General features: G+C 44.6%; 1 protein-coding gene across 1 annotated transcript in view; it reads left to right on the plus strand.

Annotated features, from left to right (window-relative positions):
• Positions 1 to 20,775, plus strand: part of SNX31 (sorting nexin 31) — a 54,956-nt gene extending 34,181 nt beyond the window's left edge. The window contains exons 7-14 of the mRNA XM_073676775.1: positions 6,863 to 6,950; positions 7,575 to 7,644; positions 10,249 to 10,341; positions 10,680 to 10,880; positions 14,276 to 14,365; positions 17,294 to 17,371; positions 17,449 to 17,493; positions 20,052 to 20,775. Of these exons, the coding sequence (XP_073532876.1) occupies positions 6,863 to 6,950; positions 7,575 to 7,644; positions 10,249 to 10,341; positions 10,680 to 10,880; positions 14,276 to 14,365; positions 17,294 to 17,371; positions 17,449 to 17,493; positions 20,052 to 20,090 (704 nt within the window). The 3' untranslated portion in view covers positions 20,091 to 20,775. The remainder of the gene's footprint in view (positions 1 to 6,862; positions 6,951 to 7,574; positions 7,645 to 10,248; positions 10,342 to 10,679; positions 10,881 to 14,275; positions 14,366 to 17,293; positions 17,372 to 17,448; positions 17,494 to 20,051) is intronic.
• Positions 20,776 to 21,962: the final 1,187 nt, after the last annotated feature.

Here is a 21,962-nt window from a genome sequence, read left to right on the forward strand (position 1 = left end):
GACGGCTCTTCTCCCTTCAAGTTTTGGGTCTGTAAGCTGGATACATGGCCAGAGCTTAGTCAGTATGCACTGGAGGTGCTAGCTTGCCCTGCTGCTAGTGTATTATCGGAACGCGTCTTTAGTGCCGCAGGTGGTGTACTAACAGACCGTCGCATGCGACTATCCTCCGATAACGTTGACCGGCTTACTTTTCTCAAAATGAACAAGGCCTGGATCTCTCATGAATTTGCCAGTCCTCTTCCAGAATAAATAATTGGTTGGCAACAGTATCCAGGTCTCCTGTTCTGTTCATGTTTCTACCACCTGAACTGTAATCCCTGAGCTCCAACACCGCCAGTTGGCGCTCGGAAGTGCCGTCTGCACAGTCAACACTTGCTGCCGTGTTATTGGGGTTCAGTAACGTCAGCTGTTCTCCTGCTGTGCGGACGGCAATTTCTCCTGATTTGTCCACATCCACTGTACTACACATTTTAAAGTTGCTCCAATTACTCCTCTGGCTCCTCTGTTTTCATTCTTATCCCTGGGCTCCAGCACCGCCAGTTGGCGCTCGGAAGTGCTGTCTGCACAGTCAACACTTGCTACCATGTTATTGGGGTTCAGTAACGTCAGCTGTTCCCCTGCTGTGCGGACGGCAATTTCTCCTGCTCTGTCCACATTCTCACTACTACAGATTTTAAAGTTGCTCCAATTACACCTCTTGCTCCTCTGTTTTCAGTATTATCCCTGAGCTCCAACACCGCCAGTTGGCGCACGGAAGTGCCGTCTGCACAGTCAACACTTGCTGCCGTGTTATTGGGGTTCAGTAACGTCAGCTGTTCTCCTGCTGTGCGGACGGCAATTTCTCCTGCTTTGTCCAAATCCACTGTACTACACATTTTAAAGTTGCTCGAATTACACCTCTGGCTCCTCTGTTTTCATTCTTATCCCTGGGCTCCAGCACCGCCAGTTGGCGCTCGGAAGTGCCGTCTGCACAGTCAACACTTGCTACCATGTTATTGGGGTTCAGTAACGTCAGCTGTTCCCCTGCTGTGTTCACGGCAATTTCTCCTGCTCTGTCCATATTCACTGTGCTACTTATTTAAAACTTGCTCCAATTACACCTCTGGCTCCTCCGTTTTTAGTATTTACCCTGGGCTCCAACACCGCCAGTTGGCGCTCGGAAGTGCTGTCTGCACAGTCAACACTTGCTGCCGTGTTATTGGGGTTCAGTAACGTCAGCTGTTCCCCTGCTGTGCGGACGGCAATTTCTCCTGCTCTGTCCACATTCTCACTACTACAGATTTTAAAGTTGCTCGAATTACACCTCTGGCTCCTCTGTTTTCATTCTTATCCCTGGGCTCCAGCACCGCCAGTTGGCGCTCGGAAGTGCTGTCTGCACAGTCAACACTTGCTACCATGTTATTGGGGTTCAGTAACGTCAGCTGTTCCCCTGCTGTGCGGACGGCAATTTCTCCTGCTCTGTCCACATTCTCACTACTACAGATTTTAAAGTTGCTCCAATTACACCTCTGGCTCCTCTGTTTTCATTCTTATCCCTGGGCTCCAGCACCGCCAGTTGGCGCTCGGAAGTGCCGTCTGCACAGTCAACACTTGCTGCGGTGTTATTGGGGTTCGGTAACGTCAGCTGTTCCCCTGCTGTGTTCACGGCAATTTCTCCTGCTCTGTCCATATTCACTGTGCTACTTATTTAAAACTTGCTCCAATTACACCTCTGGCTCCTCCGTTTTTAGTATTTACCCTGGGCTCCAATACCGCTAGTTGCTGCTCAGAAGTGCCGTCTGCACAGTCAACGCTTGCTCCAGTGTTATTGGGATTCAGTAACGTCAGCTGATCCCCAGCTGTGTGTCCGGCAAATTCTCCTGCTTTGTCCACATCCACTGTAGTACGGATTTAAAACCTCCTCCAAATACACCTCTGGCTCTTCTGTTTTTAGTATTTACCCTGGGCTCCAGCACCGCCAGCTGGTTCTCGGCAGTTCCATTGGCTCTTGTACCTTCTGCTACCCATCCGGGTTCCAGTACAGTCAGCTGGTTCTCGGCAGTGTCTTTGGCACGGGTACTCCCTCCTGCCCAGCCTGGTTCCAGCACGCCAGCTGTTTCCGGGTAGTGTCAACGTCACTTTGCCTCCAATGCGTTGTCCTGTCGTGTTGCGGTCGGGTTAGCCGACTCTATGGTGCCTGCAGTTTAGGTGACTCCTATGTGGGCTGCGGGATCTGGCAATGAAGGCTGGTTCCATAGTGCCAATAGGACAAGCACCCTCTGTAGGACTGTGGGTTTTGGTAACTGCGGCCGGCTCGCGGCCTTGAACTTTTTTTTTACATGGGTACCTTCTGCTACCCATCCGGGTTCCAGTACCGTCAGCTGGTTCTCGGCAGTGCCTTTGGATTAGGTGCCTCCTTTTCGGTATCCAAGTTCCACCAACGTCTGCTGGTCCTTGGTAGTGCTTTCTGGCACAGGTACCTCCTGCTTAGTAACCGAGTTCCAGTAACATCAGCTGGTCCTCGGTAGTTCCATTGGCTCTTGTACCTTCTGCTACCCATCCGGGTTCCAGTACCGTCAGCTGGTCCTCGGTAGTTCCATTTGCTCTTGTATCTTCTGCTACCCATCCGGGTTCCAGTACCGTCAGCTGGTTCTCGGCAGTGTCTTTGGCACGGGTACTCCCTCCTGCCCAGCCTGGTTCCAGCACGCCAGCTGTTTCCGGGTAGTGTCAACGTCACTTTGCCTCCAATGCGTTGTCCTGTCGTGTTGCGGTCGGGTTAGCCGACTCTATGGTGCCTGCAGTTTAGGTGACTCCTATGTGGGCTGCGGGATCTGGCAATGAAGGCTGGTTCCATAGTGCCAATAGGACAAGCACCCTCTGTAGGACTGTGGGTTTTGGTAACTGCGGCCGGCTCGCGGCCTTGAACTTTTTTTTTACATGGGTACCTTCTGCTACCCATCCGGGTTCCAGTACCGTCAGCTGGTTCTCGGCAGTGCCTTTGGATTAGGTGCCTCCTTCTCGGTATCCAAGTTCCACCAACGTCTGCTGGTCCTTGGTAGTGCTTTCTGGCACAGGTACCTCCTGCTTAGTAACCGAGTTCCAGTAACATCAGCTGGTCCTCGGTAGTTCCATTGGCTCTTGTACCTTCTGCTACCCATCCGGGTTCCAGTACCGTCAGCTGGTCCTCGGTAGTTCCATTTGCTCTTGTATCTTCTGCTACCCATCCGGGTTCCAGTAACATCAGCTGGTCCTCGGTAGTTCCATTGGCTCTTGTACCTTCTGCTACCCATCCGGGTTCCAGTACCGTCAGCTGGTTCTCGGCAGTGCCTTTGGATTAGGTGCCTCCTTCTCGGTATCCAAGTTCCACCAACGTCTGCTGGTCCTTGGTAGTGCTTTCTGGCACAGGTACCTCCTGCTTAGTAACCGAGTTCCAGTAACATCAGCTGGTCCTCGGTAGTTCCATTGGCTCTTGTACCTTCTGCTATCCATCCGGGTTCCAGTACCGTCAGCTGGTCCTCGGTAGTTCCTCAGCTTTCTTGTACCTTCTGCTACATTTCCAAGTTCAAGCTTTTTGAAATGGTTCTTGGTAATCACTCTGGATCTCCCTGACGAGGACCCTGAAGACGAGGACCCTGAAGACGAGGACCCTGAAGACGAGGACCCTGAAGACGAGGACCCTGAAGACGAGGACCCTGAAGACGAGGACCCTGAAGACGAGGACCCTGAAGACGAGGACCCTGAAGACGAGGACCCTGAAGACGAGGACCCTGAAGACGAGGACCCTGAAGACGAGGACCCTGAAGACGAGGACCCTGAAGACGAGGACCCTGAAGACGAGGACCCTGAAGACGAGGACCCTGAAGACGAGGACCCTGAAGACGAGGACCCTGAAGACGAGGACCCTGAAGACGAGGACCCTGAAGACGAGGACCCCCGAAGACGACCCCGAAGAAGACGAGGACCCCCGAAGAAGACGAGGACCCCCGAAGACCACCCCGAAGAAGACGAGGACCCCCGAAGACCACCACCCTGAAGACCACCCCGAAGAAGACCAAGAAGATGACCCTGAAGAAGTTGACCAAGAAGACAAAGAAGAGAAGACAAGCACCAAGATACAGAAAAACAAGAGACAGAAAACCAAGAAGCAGAAATACAAGAAGCTGCAGAACAAAAAGCGGAAGAACATTAAGCATAAGACTAAAAATCAGAGCAAAAGATAATATCTAAATTATAAGCAGAAGATGACTAAGCAGTGTATGGGGGTGAGTCCGTTCCTCCTCGTGGTGCCCCTGGAAAAGACCTGCTGCTGCAGGCCAAACTGAACGCGGACAAATCCTGTTGTAAATCTTTTGTGACGGGCAGAACGAAAGGTGTAATGTCCAACCTTTTATAGATAACAACTACAGGAATGCCTGTCACAAATAAGAATATGATGAAGAAGAAGAAGAAGAATATGAAGAAGATGAAGAAGTAGAATATGAAGAATGTAAAAAAAAGAATAATACGAAGAAGGTGAAGAAGAAGAAGAAGGTGAAGAAGTGGATGAAAAAGATGCTGAGGATGATGAAGGAGAAAGTGTGGGAGAAGTAAAAAAGAAGGTGAAGAGCATGGAAGTAGTGAAACATAAATATCTGACAAAATATAAAAATACTTAACATAGTTAATATTTCCGTAACTCAGAACATAATAAAAAAATATTAATTCCTGCTATTCCATTTGACTGGGCTAAACCTCTATGCCTTTATTGTCTCCCCCACCTCCCCCAATACATTCTACATTATTCTTAGTTGTTTTCCTTCATGTAGAAATAACCTACAAGGAAAGAAAGGGTTTATTTTAATTCCGATATTTATGTCCCATTGACTTGCATTGGTTTCCGGTATCTGAATCGGCGATATCCGATACTTTTTCGGTATCGGTCCGATCCAATCCGATCCGATATTTCCCGATATCGGAAGGTATCGCTCAACACTAGTGGTGACGTGTTTCTATTATACTTTTCCTGATTGGTCCACTCTTGGTTTTGGCTTATAAATACTGATATAAAATACTAAACGTAGCCTAAGCCTTAGTCTCTAAGTTTTGTAGAGGGTCAGGCTGGGGTGCCATGCTCATGCCCACACCATTGCGGTGCTTTATATTAAAGGGGTGGTTCATTGAAAACCAGTTGATCACTGATCTACGGCATAGGTGATGGCTTATTGATCGGTGGGGGCAACAGAATTGATCAGCAGAATGGGATTTTTTTTTTTTTTGTTTTGTTTTTTAATTCCCCATCCAATGGCAGGTCGGATGTCTGACCACTGCTACGATCATCCCCTATGGAGCTGCCATAAAAAAAAACACGCTCAGCACTCCACATAAATAGTGAATAAGGCAGCAGTAGAATGCAGCGTCACGTTCGAACAGGGATAATAGTTCCCCATTCTGTTGATTGGTGCGGGTCCCAGCAGTCGGACCGCCAGCAATAAATAAGTTTTGTCCTGTGGATAGGTAGTAACTTGTTTTTTAGAGGAGAAACCCCCTTTAAGATCATCTCTACCACTGTGTAATATGTAACTGCAGGGAGGGGTTAAACTTTCAACTATATAGTCTATAATGGAAATGCTCTTCTCCATCCAATATACCATTAATACTGTCAGACTAACCATTTCACATAGTGACCAAATAATACTGCCATACTGGTCACCGATTAAAACCACAGTACTAACGCTACCTAGGATCGCTCGTTTCACAACAATGGTGCTGCCTACACAGGCAGCTGATCACCCGATGCAGTGACATGATCTTTTGGTTTGCCCAAAAAAATTGTTTTTGGCAAGATCATCCTGTGTAAACAAAGGCTGCCACCGTTCTTGACAGCGCAGGTTATGTGCATGGAGTGGTTGAATACTGATCGGTCAGTGCGCACCTGAAGTGCGGTCTGCCTGTGTAAACTGGGTATTAAATGTCAGCAAACAAGTACAAAATTGTTAATACCTTCTGGTAAAGTGAAGAGAAAAAAAACCACAATGGTTACTATAATAAAATTCTTTGTTAATTTCAAGTTATCGTGCGATTTTTAAAATCGCTGTATAGTTCGCATTGGCTGATTATACTGGATCACCACTGTGCATCACTTGGCGCAATAAATTATCGTACAATGGTAATCAATCACAAATAGAAGTTAGTAAGATTTAATTATACTTATTAGGTCTATAGCCTAAGGAATGATAGTTAATATACTTATTGGCATAACACTTATGCTAATCTATTATTGGAGTACACTTGGGTGAATATTTCCTAATAGAGTAACATAAGTGTACTCCACTAGCTATGGAATTTTGGTACTCTCAATTTGTTTCTTGGGGAACAATAGGATTAGTAGCCTGATATCTGTCATGCTGGATCCTTATTAATGAGAGGGTTGGGGTGGGCACTCATATACATTAGACTATATTGGCCGAACCACTTGATATCGGTGGGTTCAGTCGACATTAGTCTGTGAAAAGTTCATTGTTAATGCCCCCTACTTGGTCTAGCCGGTTATCGTAAATGAGCATCATGTCGCAATAATGTTGCCGCGTAAACAGGCTGCCGGTAACTTGTGTAAGTGACAGCTATCTGTATACACTCACTGATCAGGACAGCTCCTTGGATGGAAAGATCCAGAATAATCGGAGTAATATATCAATAATTAAAGTCTTTAAAAAATTTTTTTTTTTTTTTTTAAAAAGTGTGAATTAACCCTAGGTCAATGCTAAGTTGTCACCTTGCTGTACAGCAGTGTTTATAATTTTATTTTTGTGCTTTATTTTACCAAATTGTTTCATTGTCAGGGCTGTTCAGTTACATGTTGTACAAATGTCCATTATACATTATGACTGATCCTATTTACCTGCAGTGGTGAAGAAGGTTGTACCTTTTGAAATTCCATTTTTAACCATTTGGAACGTAAATAACGAGGCATTTCAGATTGACATCCGGAAGTGGTAAGTTTCCAAAAATTTCCTGCGGTGTTCTCCACCTGCGATGCTGCTATATAGAACCTAGTCATAAGTCTTTGAGAATTATAAAACTAGGCAAAGAGTAACACCTGCCTGAATGTAAATTGCTCATGAGCTCCGATTATCATTGGAATGATTTATAAATACTGTCCCTCTTTATACACTTATCTATTAAAAAATAAATAAAATCGAGTAAATTGCACCAAATTTATTAAAAGGTGCAGCTTATAAAAACTGCTCCAATTTATTTATGTCTGAATTTAGGACACTGTAAATCTACACCTATTATCAGGTGCAGATTTGCAATAGTGTAATATTTTCTGGATTTTGCATGTTTTTTAATTTTATTCCGGGTTTATTTTTTGAACGGAATGAGTATGCAGAACTTAAATTTTTGAACAGAACTAAACACATCTGATCAGGTTCTAATATTGCATCTGTTTCCTATGAACATATTTCGGCTAAACAAATGGTAAATTATGATTAGTTGAAATTTTATAGTCCTATTTAGTTTATAAAATTATATTTTATGTACACTAAACAGTGAATGCTTTCAGATATTATGCATGTCCAATCACAAAAAAATTGACAATGTCCTTGTGTCTGCAGGTATATGACGCCCTCTACTGATGCCATGCTAATGGGCTGCCCAGCAGCTGTTGATATACTTTATGCCCAGGTATGGTGTGAAGAGTCATATCAAATTATCCCATAGTGACAGTGTGGCGCCCCTGAGGGTTCAGTGGCCACAGAGATACTGCACCTCACCCTGAGGTGTGGTGTCTCCCTTCTCTCATGTAAGGAGGGAGTGCTGCACAGAACCCCAACCACCTACATCCAACACAACACTGCTCCAGGCTGGCAGGAGGGGCAAGACGCAATGTAGTTTTTTGCTGAGCCCTGGCCCTGGCTGGAGTAGGGGGGAACCCAAAGGTAGGGGGAACCAATAGTGAGTGTGGGTGGAGGAAACAGATACATGGAGCACATATACAGTAAGTATATAATAGGAAGCCATATTAGGTCTGGAAGTGCAGTGAGTCCAGTACAGGGGATAGTTTTAGTGAGGGCTGTTCAGAGGAACAGTCCGGGAGCAGAGGCTCAGTCAGAGCTCTGCTCCACAAGTTAGGGTCCAAGATGGAGGCCCGGAGGGGAGCAGGGAGCAGGCTCCATTCTACTTAAAGGATCCCAGGGGGTACACCCCGCTCCTGCCAGGTGATCAGGAGGGATCGGTTGCTACACTCAAAACCTTAGAGGGTCATGTTGGTCCCGGATCCGACGTACAGGAAGGACTTCAGCATACCCGAGCGAAATGAGAGTGAGCAGTGTAGAACAACGGTGAGAAGGACAGAGTGTGAAAAAGGTCGAGATGGGTACATATGAAAGTGGGGTTCCGCCAGGCATTCCTAAATTTGCTGAGAAAGGACTGAACCCCTGCCCGGTGAACGCAGCTCGACAAGGGAGGCCTTCACCTGCAAAGTGCATTTGTGAATTGCCTAAGAACTGTAAGTAAAACCTTGGATGACTGCATCGAACAGCCTCTGTCTGTTTTTTCACCGGCATCACTGCTCCTCACCGCACTACAACACCCAGCACACCATTCCACCATCTATCTACACTGCCCTGAGGCCCGCTCCACCTGTGGGGAGCTGTACCATCTTTAGCTGCCTTGTCACCTGCCTCAGAGGACTGCTGCAGCGCTGGTGACCTTCACCAGACACCACAGGTGGCGTCACGAATTTCTCTTAACTTTATTAGTAATCGCTACCCCTTTTGTGCACTGTCCGCCGTGGGCCAGCCACCATGATATATTTACTGTCCCCAAACAGTAAAGCCCCTGGGGGCACGACAACAGAAATATGGCAGATTGATAACCAGACTAAGTCACTAGGGACTGTGCACCTATCCAATCGCTCAAACTAGGGGCGCCCTAGTCTAATCTCTGTCCCCCAGATTACTCCTGGAGGTGGAGACGCCGGGGTCACGTGCCTTGCTATGCTCCTATATAAACCCTTATCTGTTCCCTCCCCCACCCAGGGAGGTGTGTGGCCGAAGTGTATAGGAGAACACTAACCAGATAAACAAGGAAAGACTGACGAGGATAAATGAAAACTATAATCATACAAAATACACTCACCAAACAGAGTGAAACACAGGGAAAGTATAGGAAGGTGAAACCAAATAAAGAATGAGGATGAACACACAAACTCCAAGCAACAATCTCCTGAACAACACTCCAAACTCCTACTCCAAACACGAACTTCACCTCCAACTCCTTAACCAGGCAGTTAGAACTAACACTGGCAAGTGCCAGAGGTGAGCATATATAGCAGAAGGGAGTGGCCAACACTGAACAGCTGAGACAATCCAGGTTGGAGAGCACCAGGAGATCAATGGAACTGATTAACTCTTGCACTGCCAGCAAGGAAAAAACCTGCACTGTTTAATAAGATGATGAGGCAGTTCTAATCAGTGCAGGAGCTCGTGAAACCAGACGCCACGATCTTTTGGCCCCTCTGTCGCCGTATTCATGTGACAATTCCCTTCTTTATTCACAATACAACTGCCGCAAAACCACCAGTGAAGACGCTTCAAGGAAGAATAGTTGTCTTGTTATCCTGAAGCGTTATCACCTAGGAATACCTTTCAGGCCAGCCAACGTCTTAATGACCTTGTATGCACATACCCTAAGCCCTTATCCAGTAACTGTTGCAGGTTTGCTACCACACAGATCTTTCCTTGCTTACAGCTACGTCTTGTTTTTCACTGCTCAGTCCAAACTACCAAATCCCTCTAATTAAAAAGTAACTGTCTTCTTTCCCCAAATACTCCTCCCAACATCTGGGTTGGCCACCTGTAGTTGTCCCATTTCCAGCCTACTATTCTTCCACAGCCCTTAGAGAGAAATTACCATAAACCTGCATAAAATGTCTTCAGGGGATGTCTGCCATTTTCTCACTCCTTCAGTCTTTAATTTTGGGGGTACCATTATTTCTTCATTTTTTTGTGCCATGTGACTTAATTTACTTTTGGCTACAACTAAATGGCGTGTGGTTAAAAAAAAAAATATGTATATATGTATGCGCCATTTTAACATCCTGTGGGAACCAGAGTTTGCATGAAACATGGCCATCGTGGAACCGTAGCACGTTGTTACACCTTGGCCCTCCATAGTTGTGGCCCAGTTGCCACACTGGCTTTAAAATACAGACTTGTATAGCTTTATAGTCCTTATGTCCTTGATTTTAACTTTTTTCTATATATTTTTTTATTTTTCAATTTACAGGCTGTTCAAGAATTCGGAATGAACTGGTGCAGACCGACAGAACAGCAGAAAACAACACTCAAACAGTTACTAAAAACAAATGACAAATTCAAGGTAACGTAAAAAAAGGCAAAAATAATTATCTACCTGCCATAGTTTTGGAAAGTGGTGTACACCAACATTTTTTTTTTTTTTTAAATTGCAGCACAACTTCACTTGTTTTAATGGGGCTGAGCTGATACAGTTTATTTATCGATTTAAAGGGTGGACCTGGGGTGTTTTCCATGCTTCGCCAGAATTGATTTCCCATCACTAGAAAGTGGAGGGAGAACCTAACACACCATGTGAACGATGGTCATTTGATGAGAGAACTCAAACTATTTTTTTTTGTTTTTTGGCTTAAAAAACAAAATCCTGTGATATATTGACACAATTGTCATTTTATTTTCCAGATCTTGGGCTTTATGCAGCAGATAGAGCATTACAGTTACCAGAGGATGGATCCGAGTGTTTCAGATTATCAAGACGCCAACACCATGGTCACCATGTCTGTAGGAAATAATGAACTCTTCTGCAGCTTTAAGTTATCTGACAAGACCGAAATAATGAATCTTCATATTAGTAAAATTTCTTGCTGGGATGTCCTGCTCCATGTAAGGTTCATTGACTAAAACCAATAGAGATTTCATCTAGAGCCATGTACCGATCTGTGACTTCATCAGAAATCATTGCTTATTGGGGAGGGTGAGGGGTTTCATGGAGTTGCCATATTGTGGCACATGGAGGGCGTATGGGTTCGTAATATGGGGCCAGAGGGACTCTATGTGCATTCATTTGGTTTTACCATAGTCTTGGACTCTTTAGGACACCGGTTCTCAACTCCAGTCCTCCAGAGCCACCAACAGATCAGAATTTCCTTAGTATTGCACAAGTGATGGAATTATCACCTGTGCAATATTAAGGAAATCCTGAAAACATGATCTGTTGGTGGGTCTTGAGGACCGGAGTTGAGAGCCACTGGTTTAGGGTAAGAGATTGTTCTCAAAGCTCCTGTCCAGCAGCCACAGATTACTGCTGTGTCCGATGGACCAGGACCTGCAAGTCAATACGCAGCAGCTCCAGTATGCTGCATGTTCGGCTAGGGCTATGTTCACACTTTACAGTTTTGCTCTTTTTTTTCTTTATCAGCGTTTTAATGTTAATGCGATTTTAAGAGCTGCTTTGTACAAAGCTGAGATTTTGAAAAATCTTATGCACACGCTTGTTTTGTTTTTATTTTTGTTAATTTTTGTCTTCTTGATTGAATTTGAGAACTGCAGTGTTTTTTTTTTTTTTTTTTTTTTTTTTTTTTTTTTTTTTACTACGAGATTTTGTTCTTCCTACGAGGAGCAAAACCATCTGCATCCTGTCACTTCTTTCAGTGCCTTTGCAGTGTTTTTTCACCCATAAAAAGCAGTGAGGGAAAAAAAAATAAAAAAAATGTACCAAGTGTTTCTGGTGAATAAAACCTCTTTATTAATAGATATAGCACACATGTAATCTCCACCACCCCAAAAAAAATAAAAATTTGTATGCAGGGATTTTACTGCCGAGAAAAGGTTTTTGGCTGCAGAAAAAAACGCAACATAGCCTCATAGTTATCGAAGCCCATTATCCAGTCTTCACTTGTTGCTGGTAACCATAAGGTTTTTTTTGCAATTTGTGACTATGAAGGTGAACTTGTCAAGTCAAACCCTATTACCCTGCAGCTATGGTGTTAATGGCGTTCCAAAGCTGTGCGGCCGTCGCACTAAGAGCCCCACTGCCAGAAGGAAATTAACTCTGTTCCTCCCAGCAGACTGAGTTTCAATCAGTGGCGCCGCTGGTGTGCCTTGAGTCACAGCTCAGTACACTGTGCCGGGTCGTGGTTACAGCCGCCGCTCACCATGTACTGAGCGATGACTGAATCCGCACCTCTGACACAGAGCCTGGGGCTTACCGGGAGGAATAAAGTTAGTTTCTTCCTGGCAGCGGGGCTTTCAGTGCAGCGCCTGCACGGTTTTAGAATGCTATTAACCCTATATCTGCAGGTTAATGGCATATTTATTTTTTATTTTTTGCATGACTGGTTCCTTTTAAGTCCAGTTACTACAAACTGAACCCCACACCCCCTCCCCCATAAAAAAAATTGGTTACAATTGAGTTTAGGTTGATATGAATGTGGTGAAAAGTGTATATGCAAATTGCATTTACATAATTCTTTCACCTACTTCACAAAAAGTATGTACACCGTATAATAGTTTTTCCCTTCAGTATGTACAGGTCATTGTGCTGATAAAGCAGATGGTTAACTTGCTTTTAAAAGGTCCAGTGTGCACAGACTAAGTGACGAGGCTGGATTGGGGTCTGCGTCAAACATCCATGTTTCACCATCTGAGTATGACGCTTGATGTGCACACCAGCCATGTGTTGAAATCCACCGCATCGTACTGTAAGGTGTACAGGGCGGTAGTCATGAGCAAAGGGCTGCTGTGTTCCCACACCCTGTCACCCTACAAGTAAAGTGTCCAGTTTCCTTTGTGCTGTGAACGTACAGAATAACACTCACGTTTTGGCCGGAGGCCTCCACGATCCAGAAACAGCCGCACATTTAAAAGGACACTTGGTTCTTTTCCAACAGTTACTTTACTGACCAGTCCAAGTTAAATTGTTTCAGCACAGTACGATGTTACCCTCATTGTTCAGCCTGAGCTACCCCTTTTTTCTCTGGCGCCCCTGGAATACTCTATCCGGTTCCGCAGCCCTCATGAGTCCTGACCTGACTTCCTGAAATGATTCCCCATCCGGCTGGAATGAGATTAAGGTACACTCCTCTGTATCTAATTCGGGCTGTAGGCGGCGGATGTCCCTGGAAGGCCAGCTGAAGTTAGCGGCGGCCGTCTCCATGCTGCCCAAACAGTTGGTATTCAATCATGCACTCCAGCCCTTTGGCCTTCAACATCTTATCACATTTCCTATCTAATCTCCTGCTAATCAATAAGTAACTCCCTTTTTATCTAACCACCCCACCCATGTTGGGGCTGTTCCCAAACACTTAACTGTTCCTATACTGTACATTTCTACTTCCTGTATCTATTGTTCCCACAATTGCACTTTCCCATCCCTTATCTATATCTAATGCTTTTTCCTACATCTATATATCGAACTTCTTATATCCTAAATCTTAACCCTATACTCAATACATTAACACATTGAGATCCACACCATTAAGTACTCGTGTGCAATTTTATAGAATTTGATATCATAACTTGCATTACCATACATTAATTGTTCACATTAGTGCCTGTAAAATTCTATGCACATAAACCACATTTCTAATAAATCACAACCATTTCATTAAGGAGGGAGAGGCGCATGACTGTCCCTGACACACTACGTCTCTTAGGTGTTGTTGGGGTCAGGAGACCCGTTGCCCCTTTCCATACATTCCGGTCCTGTCCGTAAGTTTGGAGACCATCAAGCCAGTGACTTTAGTTGTCCATAAAAAGATATTGGTTTAAAGAGATTTTCCGTTGTGATAAAAATTGGATCGAAACTAGATAATGTTTAAAAATAACAATCACCATTATTAACCTGCTGCTCCACCACAGCCTCTCCACTGCTTTGTTTACTGGATTGCAGGAGTGACGTCTGATCTACAACAGACAAGCGCTGCAGCTAATCGCTGAGGCCAGAGTCTAGTGATTCACTGTTGTAGAACTGGCATCAATACTGCAGCCCTGTAAGCACAGAACAACGGAGACGTGACGGTGCTGCAGAAAGGGCCTTAACTATAATGCTTACTTGTGTTGCTTTAAAGCACTGCCTACCTTTTGCCCAAATGTTATCCAAGAATGGACATCCACCCCCCGCCCCTCTTCTGATTATGAGATGGCACCGGTTATTTGGGGGGGCTGCACTATACAGGAACAAGCAGAGCTACAAAATGGTCTGAATATCTGGATGAAGCGAGGTGCAGAGCGCTAATTATATATTTAGGATACAGAATAAAATGCATTTCTTCTTTCAGCAACCAGAAAAAGACAGCGACCAGCAAGAGTTGAAATTGGGATACATGGATGACAATGTCCTGAAATGGATTACAATCTGGTCAAACCAGGTATGTCGGGGATAGAGGGGGTTAACAACGTGATGTGAGATTGTGCGGGGTCACACAAGCGTATATTCTGTCCTACGAGAGAATTGCCTCGCTTATGTTAAGGACACCCTGATCCGAGTTTGGTTGATCAGTTTCGGCTTAGTGTGATCAGAGTCTCTCGGATGACAGAATGGTAACGCAGGTGAGGAGAAGATGGAGAACAACATTTCTCCATTGTGAGAGTCTACGAAAATCTGACTGCGCTCGGCTGTCATCCAAGTGCAGTCTGAATGTTTTCCACGCATCCATAGACTTCAATGGGTGAGTGCCATCCGATTTGAGCAGCAGCACTCATCCGATTTTATACGCTCATGTGAGCGAGGCCAGATGGGGCAGAACTGACTAGGCTGGGATGCATCATGCAGCCATCACAGTTTTTAAATTGTTAAATGGGCGCATGGTTTTGAACATCTTGTTCACCTGCAAAACCACAGTTTTTCAGACGGAACGGATGTTATCAGCCAAATAATGCGCCCATTTAACAGCAAATATTGAACTCCAGAGGCTGCTGCAGCGCTGCCTTGTTAATAGCATTCTCCCTGACCTCACCATAAAGTCCTTAGGCCAGACAACCCCTTTAAATGGTTCAGGTTTCCAAAACACAAAGTGGCTAAAAGTGACTGGGTCATTCAGGTGTTTTCTGCTATGAAGTTGTTCCATACTTTATTATGGAAGTCAGTGTTAAGAAAAGCTTTTAAGACTCCTTGGCTTATTTTTGAGGGGTTTTTCTTTTTCACCTTTTTTTTTTATTTTTTTTTTTTTAATTCATTGCTTACTTGAGATTAATAAATAAAAAAACTTTTTCCTTTGTCCGTGAAAGGTTAACGAATACGCTTCAGGATTTGATAAAAAAAAAAAAAGCCAGTGTTTCCTGAAGCAGTGTTCACTTTAAAACTCGTGATTTTTGACTGAATGAAAACTGTTGTGAACATACCCTTGGGCTGTGTTTACATGTTCCAGCCAAGTGGTGTGTGTCTGTTCCCCACCCCCACCTTCTCTGTCCAAATCTGCGTGTGGGGAAAAAAACTATGCACTAGTTTCTTCCATAAATTCTGATTTTTTTTATTTTATTTTTTACGAATACATTGCAATTCTGTAGAATAAAAAAAATCAAATGTTCCTGTAAATAGCTGGCGGTGTAAAAATGGATTGTACATGGATGTCAAGTGAGAAAAATCGCCCCACTTTTCAAGATAAAACTTATGATTTAATGAAAGTATATGTACAGTTGTGCTCAAAAGTTTACATACCCCGGCAGAATTTTTCCTTTCTTGGCCTTGCTTCAGAGAATATGAATGATAACAAACTTTTTCTCCACTCATGGTTATTGGTTGGGTGAAGCCATTTATTGTCAAACTACTGTGTTTTCTTTTTTTAAATCTTAATGACAACCAAAAACATCCAAATGACGCTGATCAAAAGTTCACATACCCTGGTGATTTTGGCCTGATAACATGCACAGAATTTGATACAAATGGGTTTGAATGGCTACTAAAGGTAACATCCTCACCTGTGACCTGTTTGCTTGTATTTAGAGTGTGTGCATAAAAGCTGAGTGAGTTTCTGGGATCCAGAAAGACTCTTGCATCCCCACAAAAGAGGCAGTGCCTAGCTAGATGATATTTACTTATCTTTACTCGCTTTATACAGCGCCATTAATTCCACAACGCTTTAGACATTATTGACATTGTCCCCATTGGGGCTCATAATCTAGATTCCCTATCAGTAGGTCTTTGGAGTGTGGGAGGAAACCGGAGGAATCCCATTTTAACATACAAACCCCACCAAGGACGACATCTACAAGGAGTTTGTATGTTCTCCCAGTGTTTGCATTAACGCTGCAGTGCTAAACACTGAGCCACCGTGCTGCCCATATCCCCATTATGTATCATAAGGGTATGTCCACACTGTTTGGAGCTGCCTGCGGCCCCGACACAGCGGCATAGCCGGCGGTGGCTTCTGTTAATTTTATGCAAATGAGCAGCGGCATTTATTTATTTTTTCAACCTTGAGCTTTCTTCAGAGGTTAGGTCTATGGGGAAAGCCCGCATGTGGACCCACCGGAGAAATTGACATGCTGTGGTCTGGAAAGAAGCACCGCATGTCAGTTTCCGTGGATGTGCCGCAGACGCATAGTGGATGTGGGATTTCTAGAATTCCCATCCACTATGCTGTAGCAGATGGACGCTGCGGGTTTGACGCTGCATAATGTGCAACTTTAAACCTGCAGCGACTCCTGACCGCTTTCACATACGACAACTCTTCTACCAGCGGAGCCAGAAGTAGAAATAAAGTGCCTATGTGCAAAGAAGATCATAATGGAATCTAAAGAGAAGTATATGATGAAAGTATTCTCTAACAGATACACACAATGGAGAAAAGATATATGTGTGTATCTGTTGGATAATTTCATGTGTACTTGCCTTTTGAGATGCCATTATGATCTTCTTTGCACATGGGCACCTCTATTTTGGCTCCGCTGGTAGATGAGTTAGGGTACATAATGGGGATATTACTATCTAGCTAGGCACTGGCACTTCTGTGGGTTTATTTCCCAGTTTTCTCTCTTCCCACCCATATTTAGTGGGTAAGCATGTCCCTATATACCTGAGTCTTGCGATTTTACTTTCTTTAGGCATACACAAATAAAGGAAGATAAAGAGAATTTGTTGCCCTTTTTCCATTGTCGCACAAAGTTTTGTTTGGAATATTAACTTTCAGATTTTTCTTGATGTCAACTGACCGATCACACAATGGATCATTATTGCGATTGTTACATAAACCATAACCATGCACAAAACTGTCCCTAAAACACAATTGTACTGGAGTAAGTGTCCAGACCTGTATAGCTTGACATACTAACCCCGTAATATATCTTGTCACTTGAAGGGTTTCCTTATAAGTACTTGGTTAAAAAAGATAATGAGTGAACAGCCAGTCGTTTCCACGAAGGAGAACCTTGAGATTGTAAGTAACCTACTCTAATCAACCTTTCCACAGAAAATAATATGCTGTATATTCTATAAACCTTTTTTTTTTCGTAGGAGGACAATGGAACCTCAGCAAATATTACCAGAAGGCAAAAAAAGGTCAGTCCAGTAAAAGTAAATGTTTTGGGTTCTCTTTTCCAATGGTGCTCAACATCTCAAGGTCTATTTTATATGGATCACTGAGGTGCCATCTTGGAGGTGCAGTATGTTTGCATGTAGTGAATATGCTGCAGATTTCCTTTACATAGAGTTGCGTGCAGAGTAACTTGACCTGCGGTGTCAATGCTGCAGATTTTCATTGTGGTTTTGAATTTCTTTCAGATTTACTGCATTGTAAATGAAAACTATTTTGGTGTGGATTTTTTTTTTCCCCTCTACAGAAAAATTCAGTGGTTCAGTCCCACATGGAGATGCCCGAAAAGTCTCTAATTGTACAGAGTCTCTAGTGATTAAAACTGCTGGGCTTCTGGGTTTAAGTCAAAGGACAACGTGAAGCTGGTATCTTCTACCAGTGTTTGTGTACCACACAAGTACTCCAGTTTCTTCTCACATTCCAAGGAGCTACTAATGAGGAAATTAGGTTGTGTAAAGTCCCCATAACAGTGTGAAGTTGGACGATTCCCCCCCCACACCCACACCCAATATCCATAGTATCAACCCAGTATACGGGATTCCCACCCGGTGATTACAGGACACAGGAACGCTTGACCAAGTGTTCCCGTGTATGGGTGCGCCAGAGGAGATGGTGGTCAGTCAACCAATTGGCTGTCGATATAATGTGTATGGAGGAGGGGGGGGTGGCCTTAAACCTTTGTGGAATGTGTTGTTGCTATAGAATCAAGAGAAATAATAGATAACCGTAGCTCCTTTGTTTGCACCCCCATCTCCTTTCTACGATCATTGGGTTAGTTCCTCACTCCCTTGATTGTAGGATCAGTGGTGAGGGATTCCTTGCACAGGTTAACACCAAAGTTGAGACCAACCATTTCAGTTGCCCCATAGCAGTTGCATGGTCTATCTATAGTCCTTAAGCCCTTGTGCAGTTGGATCAGAACCAGCCTCGTGCTGAACTGACTTGTATAGCAGCTTCTGATGGCGCCAATCTATGGTGTACTGTCATACAGTGTACAAATAACCTCACCATGCATTGTATATTTAACAGTGTTAAGCAGTTGAGATTCCAAATATTAATGCCATACATTGGCCAAGTATCAAATATTGCCATAACTGCAATATAATGTATATTGCTTCTACAATCATACACTGCAAAAATAACCACCTATACTGTTCCCAAGTAGCAATGCCTAAGAATATGCTACTGACTCGCCCAGGGGGATGGGGACGACTCAGTATCTGGGCCTTTGCCTGGCCTTGAGGATGTCGCGGTGGTCAGCTCCTGGGCCCGTACCCTGGGGTGAGCTTTTAAAAGGGGATTGTTTGTTAATTTTATGGAAGTTCGTGACGCCACCTGTGGTTTCTGGTGAGAATCACCAGCGCTGCGGCAGTCCACTGAGGCCGGTGATAAGGCAGCTCGATGGTATAGCTCCCCACAGGTGGAGCTAGGCCTCAGGGCAGCGTACAGAGAGGGGGGATGCGGGACAGACGAGACCCAGCCGGGTCAGAGAAAGAACGGGGACGGACACGGTAGTCACTTCAGTACCTTTTACTGGTGGTAATTCAGGCGCATCTCGGAGCACTGTAGGGTGAAGGGTGCATATCAGGATCCTCCCCAATGAGCAGGTGTAGGGCCTCCTGTTTCTTGCCTTTGCGTAGTAAGTTTCTGACCTGCCTGGAGCTAGGCCTAACTTTATCGCTGTCCTGCACTGGCTGACGTTGTGGTAGGGCCTTCTCTTGGAGTGCACGCTCCCAGTTTACAGGGCCTATGTGTCTCCTGGCTCTGTTGCGTATCAGCTCTCTGGTGAACCTGGGACCTGTAGTTCTCCAGGGATTCCGGTTATGCCTTACTGGGTCATAGAGATCCTAGTAAGCTCGGACCCGGTGTCCGGTATATGTTTCGGGGTGAGCTAGGTAAGCTCCTCTGCCCCCCCCTCTGCTACTCACTTTCCACACGCCTTTGGCCACGCTCGGGCCCTTACTAGACTACTCGCACTAACGGCAGCTTGCCGCTCTTCACCCCTCTTACAGGCGTCGGCACACCTTGGGCTCACTTACTTGAGCTACAACTGCGTCTGGACTGGGCTACACTGCAGGCTGACCTCTCTCAGACTTGACTCTGTAGACTCCAGACTAGACTGAGCTCAACTCTGTATTCAGGTCTGTACTTGCTGAACTCTCCAGAGGAACTGCCTACTGCCTAGCTCCACCTTCCCTATTTATATCCCTAACGGGCTCCCTCTGCTGGTCTAAGGTGGAGATGTGTGAATCTTTATGGGGGCCTCTTGTGGAGGATTCCATTAATACACCCTTCTAGGATCTGTGGTACCAAGCGCAGCTGGGCGCCACACTACCATACAGTGCCAAAATGAGACCAATGTAAACTGCCTCTGGGGCAGAACATTAGCAAAGCCCCTTTCAGCTGGGATGGGCGATGCCCCCTCTATAAATGCAGTTTGTGCACCCATTTTCCTGGCCTGCATTTGGTTATCTGTCATCTGATGGAAGGAGAGATTTTATTTATGCCCATTTTGTCTTTACAGGGTGATGTCCAAACGAAACAAGGTTCTGCCTCTTCATAATTAAGAGAATGTGATTCCCCAGATCCCTCCGACGGCAATGTGTTCTACATCCTCAGTGTGAACATTGTACATTTTCCACCGGGATGTTACTGCCTTCACTTACACATGTACATTTTATGCAGATATTATTTTGCTTGAAAGCAGCACGGACCTGCGTGTGATCTTCGGAAGTAATCGGACAATGGCCATTTCTACAGTGCATTGTGTATGTGTGTCCTATTGCTGGGAGTTGTAGTTATGCAACAGGTGGAAAGCCATAGTTCGGACACCATCTTATGTGTGGTTTATCTTTGTTATTTTTCTTCACCTTTTCCTACACAGTAGATAAGTTGACCAACCCATCGACCATAATATTTATGGGGTCTTACAAGTCTCCTCCTGACAGATATTGGAGGAAATGAGGATCGGGCAGCTTGAATTCAATCGCCTGTTTGTTTTTTTTTCCTCTTCTGCTAGGTAAGCCATTGCCATTGGAGTTTAACGGCAGCTTATTCTGCCCTCTCCATAGAGAACACATGGATGTTTGGCCAAGTCAACTGTTCATGTGTCTGATGGAGTCGGGGCGTTCAGCGAACAGGCGTTTGGTTAACTGTTATCTTGAAGATGGCAGAGAGATCTGTTTGAGTTCTGTGTTTATTACAGAAGGTGTAATCTGATTTGTATAGCATTTTTATTGGTGAAAGATGGGATAAAATTCTATATTTAAAAAAAAAAAAAAAAAAATTTCAGTCACATTTTGTATGCATTTGTATATTTTAATGTAATAAAGCATGTATAATCAGCATTTTTTGGTAGTTTTTAACACTTCATGGACTAAAACCTTTTGTGCTAGGGCCTCTGTGCACAAATATAGTCTAGTACTGTCCAGTGGTGTAACTAAAGTCCAATGGGCCCTTGTGCAAAATTTGGACCGGAGACCTCATGTTGGTCAGATGGGTGGGCCCCAGTAGCATTCTAGATCCTATAAAAACATGTTTGACCCCCTTCCCTTTTCCCCCAATGTAATTCTTTCCCCCATCCCAAGGTCCTTTCCAGTAATGTCCGACATCGTGACATCCTAGGCCCCTTCTGTTTTTCTCCAGCACATTTTAAAAAGAAACAGACTATTTTACATCTCTTCCTCCGCACCCACGCAATGTGGTGCCCTCTTCTGAAGCTGGCAGCTGACTTCGTTGTGCCGGCACAGGCAGTGCATCATGTCGCTACCATGCGCAGCGTGTCACTGGCAAGCAGACGTCGATTGGCGGCCTCTGATCGCAATAAGCGTGGTGCAGTGCGGGGAGACGGCGGGTCTGTGCGCCTGCAATACATTATACCTGAACGCACATCCAGGTGAAATTGGTGTTGGGGGGGGGGGGCCCTCCCTCACGGGCACGGTCGCACCCTCTGCGATCATTACACCCCTGATACTGTCATAATATGGGTCCAAGTAAGATGATACCATTCTAAAATCAAAATGTAATAATGCTGTGGAGTGTCAAAATCAGAGGTGGACATACCTCTTGGGCCCCTTTGCAGGCTGCATCAATTGTAATGGGGTCCATTTCTACCTCCAAACAGGTGGAATTGTGCATTATGAGATATTGGACTGCAAGTGGCCCATATATTATTCTTGCACAGAGGCCTCTTGTTTGTCCGCTCCTGGCCCAAATGATGCATTAGTGAACTTAAAATAATTAAGTACGTTATTATATCATTTATTACTCCCACTTAACCACTTTAACCCTTTAGTGATGGAGCCAATTTTGACCTTAATGACCAGGCCAAATTTTACACTTCTGACCAGTGTCACTTTGAGGTAATAACTCTGGAACGCTTCAACAGCTCCCAATGATTCTGAGACTTTTTTTTTGTGACATATTGTACTTTATG

This window comes from Phyllobates terribilis, unplaced genomic scaffold, assembly GCF_046119375.1.
Source record: "Phyllobates terribilis strain yellow unplaced genomic scaffold, ASM4611937v1 Scaffold_4__5_contigs__length_816908805, whole genome shotgun sequence".
In the NCBI taxonomy this organism is placed as follows: Eukaryota; Metazoa; Chordata; class Amphibia; order Anura; family Dendrobatidae; genus Phyllobates; species Phyllobates terribilis.